This window comes from Lytechinus pictus, chromosome 2 (genome assembly GCF_037042905.1).
Source record: "Lytechinus pictus isolate F3 Inbred chromosome 2, Lp3.0, whole genome shotgun sequence".
NCBI classification, from domain to species: domain Eukaryota; kingdom Metazoa; phylum Echinodermata; class Echinoidea; order Temnopleuroida; family Toxopneustidae; genus Lytechinus; species Lytechinus pictus.
The window spans coordinates 68,136,137-68,151,118 of NC_087246.1; the positions used below are offsets into that span (position 1 = coordinate 68,136,137).

The 14,982-nt window shown below is 35.2% G+C and overlaps 1 protein-coding gene across 1 annotated transcript in view; it reads left to right on the forward strand.

Annotated features, from left to right (window-relative positions):
• The window catches only part of LOC129255113 (probable ATP-dependent RNA helicase DDX27), a 34,426-nt gene that overhangs the window by 4,004 nt on the left and 15,440 nt on the right, over nt 1-14,982 (forward strand). The window contains exons 3-6 of the mRNA XM_064095496.1: nt 6,284-6,488; nt 7,076-7,167; nt 8,268-8,373; nt 9,315-9,488. Coding sequence (XP_063951566.1) covers nt 6,284-6,488; nt 7,076-7,167; nt 8,268-8,373; nt 9,315-9,488 — 577 coding nt within the window. The remainder of the gene's footprint in view (nt 1-6,283; nt 6,489-7,075; nt 7,168-8,267; nt 8,374-9,314; nt 9,489-14,982) is intronic.

Below are 14,982 nucleotides of genomic sequence, written 5' to 3' on the forward strand. Positions count from 1 at the left end.
GTTGCAGAGAAATTGCACTCTTTGTGAGCGTAACGGACATGACACGAAATGGACGAAGCATTTTTACCTCCTATTGCTTATCAAAATTCCTGTGAATTCTTAGATTGCATGCACCTGATGTTGGTGTTAATTTAACCTTAAGATCATGCTCTATCCATAAAATGGTGTTTAACAACAGTTTTGCAGTGCATTCTGTATTCATAGCTCAAAATGTAGCGTAACGGACATGACACACGAAGCGTAACGGACATGACAGTTTCGTCCACTTTTTGTAAGCGAATATAATTATTAAATTACAAGATCTGGTACAAGTCTAATTGTTTACATGTTAAGGCTAGAGGTTAGAGACACACATCATAACTGGTAATCTGTAATATCTCCTATTATTTTGCAATTTGAGAGAGGGGCTTTTCGTACAATATTTATAAAACAAACAAATATTTAGAAAAATTTATTTTACACCAATTAACAATAGTTAATGAGTATTTTCCAGTTTCTACCATCCGCCGCACCAAACTAAAAGATAAAAAGTTGATAGTAAAGATTATTTTTTATTCATGGCTTACTATTTGACAATATACTTAGCGTAACGGACATGACACCCTTACGAAGTGAACTTCATCAGCACTTCTTAGTTTCAAAATGAAAGAAATATGAATGAATGAATGTAATTATGAAACAGCAAAGTACCTTTACTAACATTCTTAAGAAAAATATGTAGATATTATTGGCAGGTATTATTAGACTACATGATAATTTTATATAGAATACAATGCTTAATAGTACCGCTACGGCACACTGAGAAGGCCAAATCTCATTTTTTGTGAGAAGAAAACAAAATGTACCAGACCTGCATAAATCCAAGATGAACATATGAAATTTATTTTATGATAAAGAATATGAACTAGTATTAATGTGGGTCAATCCACGTCAAATCAACCAATTTTTAGACAATTTGTCACCCAACCCCCTTCGATTTTCTTTAAACTCGCACCAAATGTTCCCCCAAGTGTCTGACGGAAAAAAATGAAATATTTTGCCCCAAGGTCAAACGGTTGCTAAGTTATGGCCTCCCTTAGCAACCAATGTCTGGTCAAACAATAAAGTTTAAATAAAATTAGCTATTTTTGATTGACTGCTGGAGCCAAGTTTGATGACGCAGTGTTCTAATTTTCTGTAAATTGGAAGAACTTTATAGTCTTAACACACACAATATAATTAGACGTGGATCTGACCAGCCGTTATTGCGCACAAGGTCGCCGAACATGGTGTTAAGCGTCCAAGTCAATGTTTTTGGGTGCATGTTTGGAGGCTCATAACTTCCAAATTCAATTAGCTTAGAACCCAATATTATGCATATTTGAAGACTATGACTTGCTCAACAGACCTACAAAAAATTGGCCCTACCATGCGTGTCAATTTCTTGTAGGGCGCCCTCAAAGTTTGATTTTTTCTAAAAGTTGCCAAGTTCAAGGTCACAAATCACCCCTCGTCCCAACCAAGTGCGACCCCAATTTCTGTATACTGATAGACATTTACCTATATTTTCATGGGATACTTAAATTTTTTTGTGACCGAAATGTTTAATAGCTGGTTTACGCATTCGAAAATGGTCGTAAACACCCCAAAATCGATGTAAAACGACACGTACAAGTTTTCAGCACATTTCAAATTAGGATAAATCCAAAATGAAAAGGGAGAAATCACTGGTATTGTCTGTAATGGTAGTTTGTAATGAGTACTAAAAGGATATGCATCACAAATAGTTTGTCTTATTTGCAATGACCTTGAAAAACAGCTGAAAATCATCAAAAACAATAAATCGGGTCAATTTTCCGTAATGATAGGGCGTTAAAATGTGTTTACACCCACTTTCACTTGTTGGTCATTTCAATACTAATGGTGACTTTAAGCTGATAATTGCAAATCATGTTCCTTTCTGGTTCTATTTTAAGCTCCAAATAATATATAAAGTCATATCTTTATCTTTTGACCTTGACATTGATCTAAAAATAGCTATAAATGCCCTAACATTAGCATATTCACAACACGTGAGCTTTACAACACATTTCAAAATTGATTTTCTCACAGACTGAATGCTTGATCATATGGATATTTGCAGTATTGGTAGTCCATAATGAGTACTTTGAAGATATAGTATTAATTAATTGTTCTTACATGACAATGACCTTGAAAATACAGCTGAAATCCACACAAAAATTCAATAATCCGCCGATATCCCATTGTTATAGGTTGTTTACACCCACTTTCACTTGTGTGTCATTTCAATACTAATGGTGACTTTAAGCTGATAATTGCAAATCATGTTCCTTTCTGGTTCTATTTTAGGCTCCAAATAATACATAAAGTCATATCTTTATCTTTTGACCTTGACATTGATCTAAAAATAGCTATAAATGCCCTAACATTAGCATATTCACAACACGTGAGCTTTACAACACATTTCAAAATTGATTTTCTCACAGACTGAATGCCTGATCGAATGAATATTTGCAGTATTGGTAGTCCATAATGAGTACTTTGAAGATATAGTATTAATTAATTGTTCTTACATGACAATGACCTTGAAAATACAGCTGAAATCCACACAAAAATTCAATAATCCGCCGATATCCCATTATTATAGGTTGTTTACACCCACTTTCACTTGTGTGTCATTTCAATACTAATGGTGACTTTAAGCTGATAATTGCAAATTGTGTTCCTTTCTGGTTCTATTTTAGGCTCCAAATAATACATAAAGTCATATCTTTATCTTCTGACCTTGACATTGATCTAAAAATAGATGTAAATGCCTTAAAAATTGGCATATTCACAACACCCGTGAGTTTTACAACACATTTCAAAATTGATTTTCTCACAGACTGAATGCCTGATCATATGGATATGTGCAGTATTGGTAGTCCATAATGAGTACTTTCAAGATATAGTATTAATTAATTGTTCTTACATGACAATGACCTTGAAAATACAGCTGAAATTTATACAAAAAATCAATAATCTACCAATATCCCATTATAGGTTGTTTACACCCACTTTCACTTTTGTCTCATTTCAATACTAATTGTGACTTTTAGCTGATAATTGCAAATCATGCTCCTTTCTTGTTCAATTTTAAGCTACAAATAATACATAAAGTAATATATGTATATTTTGACATTGACATTGATCTAAAAATAGCTGTAAATGCCTTAAAATGTGAATATGCCCATTTTAAGGCATTTACAGCTATTTTTAGATCAATGTCAAGGTCAGAAGATAAAGATATGACTTTATGTATTATTTGGAGCCTAAAATAGAACCAGAAAGGAACACGATTTGCAATTATCAGCTTAAAGCCACCATTAGTATTGAAATGACACACAAGTGAAAGTGGGTGTAAACAACCTATAATAATGGGATATCAGCGGATTATTGAATTTTTGTGTGGATTTCACCTGTATTTTCAAGGTCATTGTCATGTAAGAACAATTAATTAATACTATATCTTCCAAGTACTCATTATGGACTACCAATACTGCAAATATCCATATGATCAGGCATTTAGTCTGTGAGAAAATCAATTTTGAAATGTGTTGTAAAGCTCACATGTTGTGAATATGCTAATGTTAGGGCATTTATAGCTATTTTTAGATCAATGTCAAGGTCAAAAGATAAAGATATGACTTTATATATTATTTGGAGCTTAAAATAGAACCAGAAAGGAACATGATTTGCAATTATCAGCTTAAAGTCACCATTAGTATTGAAATGACCAACAAGTGAAAGTGGGTGTAAACACATTTTAACGCCCTATCATTACGGAAAATTGACCCGATTTATTGTTTTTGATGATTTTCAGCTGTGTTTTTCAAGGTCATTGCAAATAAGACAAACTATTTGTGATGCATATCCTTTGAGTACTCATTACAGACTACCATTACAGACAATACCAGTGATTTCTCCCTTTTCATTTTGGATTTATCCTAATTTGAAATGTGCTGAAAACTTGTATGTGTCGTTTTACATCGATTTTGGGGTGTTTACGACCATTTTCGAATGCGTAAACCAGCTATTAAACATTTCGGTCACAAAAAATTTTAAGTATCCCATGAAAATATAGGTAAATGTCTATCAGTATACAGAAATTAGGGTCGCACTTGGATGGGACGAGGGGTGCTTTGTGACCTTGAACTTGGCAACTTTTAGAAAAAATCCAACTTTGAGGGCGCCCTACAAGAAATTGACACGCATGGTAGGGCCAATTTTTTGTAGGTCTGTTGAGCAAGTCGTAGTCTTCAAATATGCATAATATTGGGTTCTAAGCTAATTGAATTTAGAAGTTATGTGCCTCCAAACATGCACCCAAAAACATTGACTTGGACGCTAAAACCATGTTCGGTGACCTTGTGCGCAATAATGGCTGGTCAGATCCATGTCAAATTATATTGTGTGTGTTAAGACTAAAAAGTTCTTCCAATTTACAGAAAATGTGAACACTGCGTCATCAAACTTGGCTCCAGCAGTCAATCAAAAATAGCTAATTTTATTTAAACTTTATTGTTTGGCCAGACATTGGTTGCTAAGGGAGGCCGTAACTTAGCAACCGTTTGACCTTGGGGCAAAATATTCCAGAATTTTCCGTCAGACACTTGGGGGCACATTTGGTGCGAGTTTAAAGAAAATCGGAGGGGGTCGGGTGACAAGCATCGGTTGATTTGATATGGATTGACCCATGTCAGTTTTAAGATAAAAAATGATATTAAAAAGTATTTTAAAATTTAATAGCAATACCTGGAAACCAGTCTTTCATTATCGATTATGTACATGTATGAGTTGAAAGGTAATCGGAATGTTTGTAAATCGCTTCTGAGATTTTTTTTCATTCAAAATAAATATCATCCTGAGTATAATCATCCTTTCATCAAATCTTGGATGTTCTAAATCTTACTATCTTGCTTGCTGACAAATGTGGCTGTATCTAATTATGTTGCATTGACCATGCTGCTTGTGTACAAATGAAGATACATCATTCAAATCGTGATTATGGCTGACTAAAATACTATGACATAATTTATTGATAGTGCCACATTCCTTCCACAGCCCCTTTGCTTTGTGATATTGCAAAGAAGTTCCACTGTAGATTCATGGATTCATAGAGCTACATCATGTAACACAGATATCTGAATACGCACTTGTTTTTAAATGTGAGCCCGTGCCATCACTGAAGAAGTTGAGGTTGGTGAAAGTCAGATACTTTGAAGCAATATCATCAATGATCTCATGAATTCACAAGTTGGAATTTTATCATACTCCAAACTGTCAGCGCAAACACCTAAGATAATCAATCGTATTGTTCAAACACAAATGATGCAGATTGTGATCTGAGTATGTTGCCAGATCTAGCTGCATCTTATGCTAATATTATGTGGCATATCATTAATTCTCAGAAAAATATACCAGAACAAGAGCTGAACTTTCATCATTCACCAACTTCTAAAAATAGCTTGAATGACATGCAGATTCTAGGAGTTATTACATCCAGCTATCCTCAAGCAATTGAGACTGACCTCAGTCTGTGACACTGAGCCTAATATTTTGTTTTTGTGAATGCTACCTTTTGTCATATATAAGGCGTCATGTCCGTTACGCGAATTGTCATGTCCGTTACGCCATTTTTATGAAAATGAGAAGTGGTAAGGGAAAATGATTGCTACACATGGTAGGGGGTTTAATTCTAACATAGAATCTGAATCTGCAGTACCTTCAGACAAATTTCCTGTAAACTGTGAAAACTTTAAGTGAAAAACGTAACGGACATGACACTGAAAATGATAAAGAAATCACACAAATCTCAAGATTGATTTCTTTAAAATTGATGAATGGCATAAAATTTAATGGTGATTTTCTATTGATGTAAACATTAATCAACTATTCAAAAGTTAAAAGAGACCTCTGGGACCTTATTTGCTTTTAGTAGAGACAGGAAAGATGAATTGTTTAAAAATAGCCACATTTTTTAGATTTTGCAAGTTACTATTCAATTTTTTTGATGATGGAAAAAAATTCAAAATTTTATCAATATTGCAATTTTTTTATTGGAAATTGAAACTTTATAGATTACTTTTTAAGAAAATTTGACTGCTTAAGTGAAATCTGAAACTTCATTTTTTCTCTAAAGTGAACATTTTCCATGGAATTGCCCATATGCAAGATTTGGACCCATGTATTGCAGCAATCCAAGAACATCAATATTGTTATGTCCTTCCCCTCCTTTTGATAGAAAGAGGCTGAAGAAAAGGACAAAAATAAAGAGAATCAAGGGAATGAGAAACAGGAAGATGGCGATGATGATGATGAAGACGATGATGAGGAAGATGATGATGAGGAAGAGGAAGAAGATGATGTCCAGGGCTTTGATGACTTTGCTAAATGGGACAAGGTTAAGGTCAAGGCAAACAGTGAAAAGAGACTGAAGAGAAAGAAAGGTATGGCAACACTAGTTTACAGTGCATCTCAGAAAAATGGAAACTGATACTTTCTGAAAATGTGATTTTTTTTTTCTTTAAAATAAACCCTATGCATATGATTAAATCTCATAGTGCCCTCCCTCAGATAATATAGGAATACGCGTAAAACGAGTCGTAAGAGATGTGCCAGCTGCAGCTAACCAATGCATGCAAGGCAATGGCTATGAATTTAACCTCAAAGATAACAGGGATATGACATCAATGCTTAAGGTCTATTGAACTGTATGCCAAATGACCTTTCGATGGTTTCTCTTCAAATTGGTTTTTAGTCACTCATGCATGTACAATGAATTTCAAATTGGATCAAATGAAAGTGGTGAAGTTCTAATGAGATTCATAGGTATGTATATGTTGGAAGCAGTGTACAGGGTATCAAAATGAAGTGTAACAATTTAACTGTTTACTGATTTTACATGCACCGCAGTGGATATGCTGTTAGAAATGAAACTTGTATACCAACTAAGCAGTGTTCACAAGGCAAAGTTCTTGAATCATGATTGGGAATATCATCTGTCATGCATTTTTTTAAAAATATTTCTTTCAAGGAGAGGAAGAAAAACCATTCTTTGAGGAACTGAAGGATGATAACAAGGCTATGTCGTTCACAGAGATGAACCTGTCCAGACCAATCCTTAGAGTAAGTAGAATTCAACTTAGAATTGAAAGTTTTATCTACCCTTTATCTAGGAAAAATGAATATTTCAAATCTTAAAAAATGAAGATATAAATTTGTCTTTCAACTTTTTTACGAGAGTAGCTAATGAACAGCCTGTCTACATAAGGAATATCTTAGATGTGATGCAAAAGTTTTAGCTTTTGTTTGTATTTTAATTCATACTCATAATATTGTACAAGCATGTTTTGCTAATAATAACAAAGGATAACAAATAATGTTAATTGCAAACTTTACAAATTAATAGATTATTACGTTAAATGGTTATTATTAAATGAAAAATATAAATGAGCAGCTGTTCACTTAAAAGGACAAAAAAGTGGAGCGTTGTAGCCCAGTGGATTAGTCTTTGGACTTTGAAACAGAGGGTCGTGGGTTCGAATCCCAGCCATGGTGTAATTTCCTTCGGCAAGAAACTGATCCACAATGTGCTGCACTCAACCCAGGTGAGGTAAATGGGTACCGGTAGGAAGTAATTCCTTAAAAAGCTGTGTGCGCTATGAATGCCTAGCTTAGCCGGGTAATATAGGAGCGCCTTGAGCACCTAACAAGGTGGATATGTGCACAATATAAATACCCTATATTATTATTATTAAAATAAGTTCAATGGAAAAGCACTTACATTGCCAGTCATCAGAAACTTGTACCTTGGCCAAAAAACTTCTATCTCAAAGTGGCCTTATTTTTCAAGATGGGTGGGCCTTGAATTACACAGAATATTTATTACTGGATTATCTTGCCATATAAATTTTTAAAAAGGGTTTCCCCCCTCATTGTGAGAAATGAGGTCCTGTCGCCCTTTAGCCAGTCCACAACTTCTAGACACATACATGTAGTCTTAAAAAGAAAAGATAATATTATACCATCCCTATCATCTCGCAAAGGAAATTCAGTCTGCTGTGAATTGCTGACAGAAAATTTCACTGTTTTTCATCGACTACTGTATGGAACAAAGGTTGGAGAAATTACCAAAAGGGGCATGATACCACTCAACACGTTAGGGGCCTATCATAATGAAAAACTGGATAATCATCACAATCATTAATTTGACTTCTATACTATAGGCTGTCAGCGGACTCAATTTTACTGAACCCACTCCCATCCAGTCAGCCACTATCCCTGTGGCTCTTCTTGGTAAAGATGTCTGTGCTTGTGCAGCGACTGGAACAGGTATGTAATACTAGGCAGTAGGCACTCTGCCCGGGACGAATACTAAGCTTGACACGAATGTCCTTTTTATTATCTGATTGTTCAAAAGGATGAACAATTAAATAGTTTGAACGATCAAGATTCCTGGATTATCATAAATAAAAAAAAGTTGACATATTTACATGACCTTCTACAGCACCTACATGTAAGGCATGTCCATCAACACAACTGAATGATGTACAGTCGTTAGTGTGGCCATCATCATCATGTGTTGAAAGAGTTAGTGTTTGGAATCCAATACTATCTTAGCATTAATTTGATTTGTTATTCTTGCACTTTGTTTTCAAATATGAAAGATTTGTGTTTAAATGTATCATTTTCAGCATCTTGTTTGCTTACAGCTGTTATAAGCTACTGAAATTGTTCTGTCTGATTGGTTGACAGTAAACATGTCAGCAAACATTGCTGAGGCACTTGGTGAAATGCCTCAATTAACTCTTTCAGGATCATATCTTTGTGTCGGTGCAGGAACGCCCTTAGCACCACAATTCCCCGCGCCTCACCAGTGCAGAAACACCCTTACGCAATGCGTGCAACTAAGGGCATTCCTGGAACGACAGGACAATATGATCCTGATCTTGAAATCATTAGGAATTATTTTTTAATCATCTCTAAGGTCTATGTTTGAAGTTGATAAATTTGCCAATCAAACTGAAAATGAAAAGTGAATTTGTGAATTAGTCATTACAAATGCTTTTTGATAGCTTTTCCTTGTGGTTTTTTTTTTCCGTAATAGACTTTTTCATGAAATAGGGCAAGTTAAAAGAGTTGGGTTTTTTTATCAATTGCTCTAAATGTAATTTTCTGACAGCAATGTCCAAGTTAACTTAGCTGCAAATGTGAGAATTTTTGTTAATAAAGAAAGGTTAATAATTTTGTGTTTTTCCCTCTCTTTCTTGTAGGTAAAACTGCTGCATTCATGCTTCCAGTGATAGAGCGTCTGTTGTATAAGCCTAAGCAGGCCCCGGTAACACGGGTCCTCGTCCTGACTCCTACCAGAGAACTCGGCGTTCAGATCTTCAACGTCACAAGGCAGCTCTGTGAATTCACTAATATTGAATGCTGTCTTGCTGTTGGTATGTTTAAAGACAAACATTTTGCTATGGACCCGATTATGTAATGCTTAGCATTTGATCATGGCCCTGGTTGGGGACTGAAATTTGATGGAAAGTGTCATATTTAGTGTGAATGATAATGTATTAACCCTAGTACTCCGGGGGGGGGGGGGGGGCATTATGGCCCCCCTGATGAATTTTTGTTGGTACTTCCTAACGCCTCATTGTTTCGAAATGAAATTTTATGACTTTTTTCTCTGATCCTTCCCGCACATTTTGATACCAAATTTATGGCGATCAGACCTTTCATGCAGGTGTCAGATTACGTTTACCGAACACACGTCACTGAAATATTGGGGTTTCTCTATATAACTGTATAACCCTAGGGACAAAATCAGGAGCTTTTCCAATTTATGTAAATACTTTTCTAGTAAGTATCATCATTGTTTCAAATAGTGTAAATAATTATCACACACTCACACATATGCATCTGAAAATGCTTAATGAAACACAAAGAAATAGATAAGAAAATCGAAAAACAATAAAATACATAAGAAATAGTTACCACAACCTATCTTTTTCTTCCAGGAATTGATGAGGGAGTTCTGAAAAACATTTGTGCCAAAAATTGCTATTCCTGAGGCTTTAATTAGTGAGAAATACCCAAATCTATGATTTCTCACCGAAATTAATTAATTGTAAAAATTAAAAAGAATTGTGTAAATTTAGCTATACAACTTTGTAGATTACATAATTCTTGACCCATTTGCAAAATTTTGAGGCAATCGGGCAACCATGGCCAAGATATCCAGGGGGGGGGGGCATAATGGCCCCTCCCTGGTAATAACATGGTTTCAAATACCCCGGGAGTATTAGGGTTAATGGATCTAGGGACTAACACTTGCTGTAAGGCATGGAAATTGTATACAAAACCGACTAAATTCTATCATATGCACTGCATATCAATAAGCATGCGTGGGATTTACAAAAAATGATTGGCTTGGTTTGATATATTAGTTGGTTGTTTAGACACACAAAAACGGTTCGACCCCAAAAAATAAATGAATATATACAAAAATACATTAATGAATATATATATATTAATAAATACATGAATAATCAAACAAAACAAATATAAAATTGGAATGAAAATTGGAATTAAAATAAGAATTAGATCCAAAATTTAAATTAGCATTAAAATTAGAATAAGTGAATAAAATATAAAAAAAAACATTAAAGGAAAATGAAAGGATAGATTTATTATCTGATCATAAAGTGATTACATTTCACTGATTAAAATAAAATTAAAATGAGGCAGAACGGTTTCCTATTTCCCATGATATGCCAAGTCAAAGTTATCAATATTTTGATATTTGAAAGATCCGTGGAGATCGCCATTTTGCTCATACTCCCTATATCTCCGTGGGGGGTTGTGACGTCAGCGACGTACAACTCGGTGTCCGACCTCGGCACTCGCCTTTGATTGCTAGCATAAAATACATGGGCCAGAGTGGTCAGAAAGGGGCACAAAATGCAGCTTTTGCCAAATTCCTGATCCGCAGAAGAGGCCAGAAATCTCTTTAAAAAATGAGTGGCTGCACTAAAGGTGGAGAAATACAACAATTCTTCCAAATTCACGAGGAATGATGATATTCGTAGCGAGCATTTTACCGATTTCTTCGGCCAAGTATTGGGACTCGAAGTCGTAGGCTCTTGGGCCTTCTAACTAAGTTCTATTTCAATACAAACGTCCGATAAGTTTTGTTTTACTTAAAATCGACGGTAACAAATAATAAACAACGTTAGATATATTGAAAAATAGCACAATTAACAATTTAACGATATTCAAACGGGATAGACAACCAAACTTCCAACATAACAGTTAACATGATCACTCGGTTCGGGGGCCGGCGGTCGGCACTCAAGGGTTCATTACATGCTGCCGCGCACAGAAAAATCAAGCCACAGAAGTCGTGTGTTGTGGACACCAGAAGGAAGATCCCAGCACGCGCGACCCACTAGATAGAAATCCACTGCCAAACGCGGTTCGCGGTGCTGGCTTATAATACTAACCTCGCAATCCGTGTGATGAGTGGGCGGCTGGGGACGGCTGTACTGTCTACGTACAAATTTAGCTTTGTCAAATTTGCCAATTTGGTAATAGTAAATAAATGTGTAAACATTTTCATCAAAACTCATCAATTTGTGTTTTAAACCATAAAATAATTTAAATAGCTTTTTGATAATATTTTCAAGTGTTTTTATGTGTATATTATATTTATTTCTTGTAAAAAAAGTATCTATATTATGCGAACTCGGGGTTGGTTTCAGCCTGTGACTAGCTGCACATGGAAGCTAGTACCGAGAGCAGTTGTACGTCGCTGACGTCACAATTTTGAACGAACCTCGCAACAATGGCGATCTCCATTCAGAGACTTTGAACGTAAAGAAGTCTAACTTTGAAGAGGTGGTACTCCACTCTGGGAAATCGGATATGGGTATAAGTGGATTCATTTTGATTATCATTTACTTATCAATGATATTATGTGGTATTACATTTTGGGTTTCATTCTCCTTTAAATAAAAACAAAATAAGTTAAGAATCAAGATGTGAGTTTTTGTCACTGAAAGGTAGAATCAAACTTCTTGAGAGTTAGGAGACGTTTCTTCAAACTAGGGGAGGTAAAGGAGTCTAAACTTGGGAAATAACACCTATTAGTATTTTGTATATTTAGTGTCATCATTATCATCTGTACAGTCATCATTCATATATTTCAATCAAATCATCATCACCGTCATTATTACCAATGTCATCATCATTACCATCATCATGATCGGACTTTGTTCTGATATTGGGTAATTATTGTTCTTAAAAGACCAATACACAATAGTTTACGTGGAGGAGCCGTGGTGTAGTGGTTCTGACTCTTGTCTTGTAAACAGAGGGTCGTGTGTTCAAATCCCACCGTGGTCTGGCGTCCTTTGGCAAGGCGTTAATCCACACTTTGCCACTCTCGACACAGGTGCTAAATGGGTACCCGGTAGGATGTGAAAGTCATTGTAGCTTGTCCAGTACTGTGTGCGCCTCATCGGCGACTGACTGGAATACTCCCCAGGGAGTGGAGGATGTGCACACATTGTGTGCGGGAATGACTGATTGAATCCGATGACCGGGGTAATAATATATCTGTAAAGCGCTTAGACACGTCGTTTCGATGTATTAAGCGCTATATAAAAAGCGGATTATTATTACTAGATTTTTATGCTATTTTTTTTTCAATTTGAATAAGCAGTATGAGAAAGGTTGCAGAGTTGTGTCGCCCTTTCTGTTATCTTGCCAAATATTGGGACACAAATTTATTGAGATTATGCATGCCACAGGCAAAAATGAATTAAATACGCACTTATTTTCTTATCTCTAATCCTCTAAATGGCAAAGAAATATTTTCAGTTGTTAACTGATGAGGGCCTTGTCTTACAAAAAGTTATGATTGATCCGATCAATCACAACTCTAGAAAGCCAGTCACTCCCAAACATCTAGAGTGCATACATCCATTTGAAGTATTTTCTTAATGCTATGAAAAGCCAGTCACTCCCGAACTTTGTGAGTGCATACATCCTTTTGAAGTATTTTCTTAATGCTATGGAAAGCCAGTCACTCCCAAATATTGAGAGTGCGTACATCCATTTGAAGTATTTTCTTAATGCTATGGAAAGCCAGTCACTCCCAAACATCGAGAGTGCATACATCCATTTGAAGTATTTTCTTAATGCTATGGAAAGCCAGTGACTCTCAACATCAAGAATGCATACAGGGTGTACATCCATTTGAAGTATCTTCCAAATGCCATGTATATTCATACATTGTCTTGACAAATATGTGACTCCCCTTCATTTCCCATGGAAGCTATGTACATTTCCCATGTGAAGAATTATGACATTGATGGTTATGCATATTTGACATTGATCAGATCAATCACAGCTCTTTGTAAGATAGGGCCCTGACATTTCTTCTTTATTTCAATATGCCACACTGTACAAGCAGATAGTATGTAGATTCAAAGATAACTGATATCTGATGTGAATTTGATGACTGTTAGTTTAAAAAATGTAAATACTTGCAGATTAATGCAAGGCCTGTTTAGCACAAGTGATGCCTGGCAGGCTAAATCCATATGGATGTTGTCTGTCTCTTTTCCCTGTATGTTGCAATCAAATTCATTATTTATATATTCATCATAATCTGATCTTGAACCCCAGGCAAACCTTTTACTAACTGTTTGCATGCTAAGATAATTTTGGTATTCTTAATTTATGCTCTCTTTTTAAAATATTATCTTGCAAAATAGATATTTTTCTCCTTTTTTTTTTTTGGGGGGGGGAGGTATTTAATAAAAACTAAGTACTATGAAATTTATGTTATCATTTTGATTTGAGATTAATTTGTGCAGGGAGTTGAAATAGTATTCAAAAAGTAATTGTCAATTGAATTACATTGTATTATCATCTTGGATTAGTATTAATGCATTTTAAAAATCAAACTGAAATAGATGGATGATTTCATTATTAAAGTGATGTAAAATGTATATGTACACATTATGACAAGTTCAGACAACAGGGGGAGCTAATCTGTAATATGTTTAACTATCAGCCAACTTAATAGTCTTGAATTATATATATTTTTGGTTCTGTGCACCTGAATGTATTATTGTTGAAAGATATTTTTTTATTTCTTTGTATTTACTCTTGTTTGTTATTATTGTTAAATGCTACAATTTGCTATAAAAAGAACAATCTATCTTTCTACTGTTTTGATATCTGATATATCACAGCCTATTAAAGTCAAACAATAATCTGCATTGAAAATTTCCTTTCTCCTCACCCAGGGTGCAAATTTTTATCATGGTAATCATGTTAATATTTGCTAACTTTAATGATTCATTTTTTCCCCTCTATTTTAAATCCACAATGTACGTGTACCGGTATGCCCAAAACATAATGTATGCAGGACATCAGTTTCCAAGAATTCATTATTTTCTTAAAATAATGATCAAATGCCCATCATGATTTTTTTTTTTTTGGGGGGGGGGGGGTGACAATAATATCTCTGATTGATAAGATATGTCGAGACTTCCCCTTAAACCACATGGGCAAATGGGAGAAGATTCACTTTGTACTAGAGATCCTTGAAGAACAGTCCCTTTCAACTCACTGCACATTTAACCCTAAGTAGACTCGGCTATTTCGACACCTAAGAATACCGGGGGGGGGGGGGGCTGATTCAGCCCCCCTTATAATCTCAGCCGTCGATCGCGGGATCGCGACGTAAATTGGCATTACCCATGGCATAATCTACAAAACTATGTGATCGAATTGCAGCTAATTGTGTTAGTTATACTTTAGTAAAGAAAAGGTTTATGATATGTCCCCCCCCCCCCCGTGCACTCTACAAAAGCATGACAGATGGCACTGATTCAATTTGAACCTCTTGTTTTGTTTTTAATTTTTACTGTG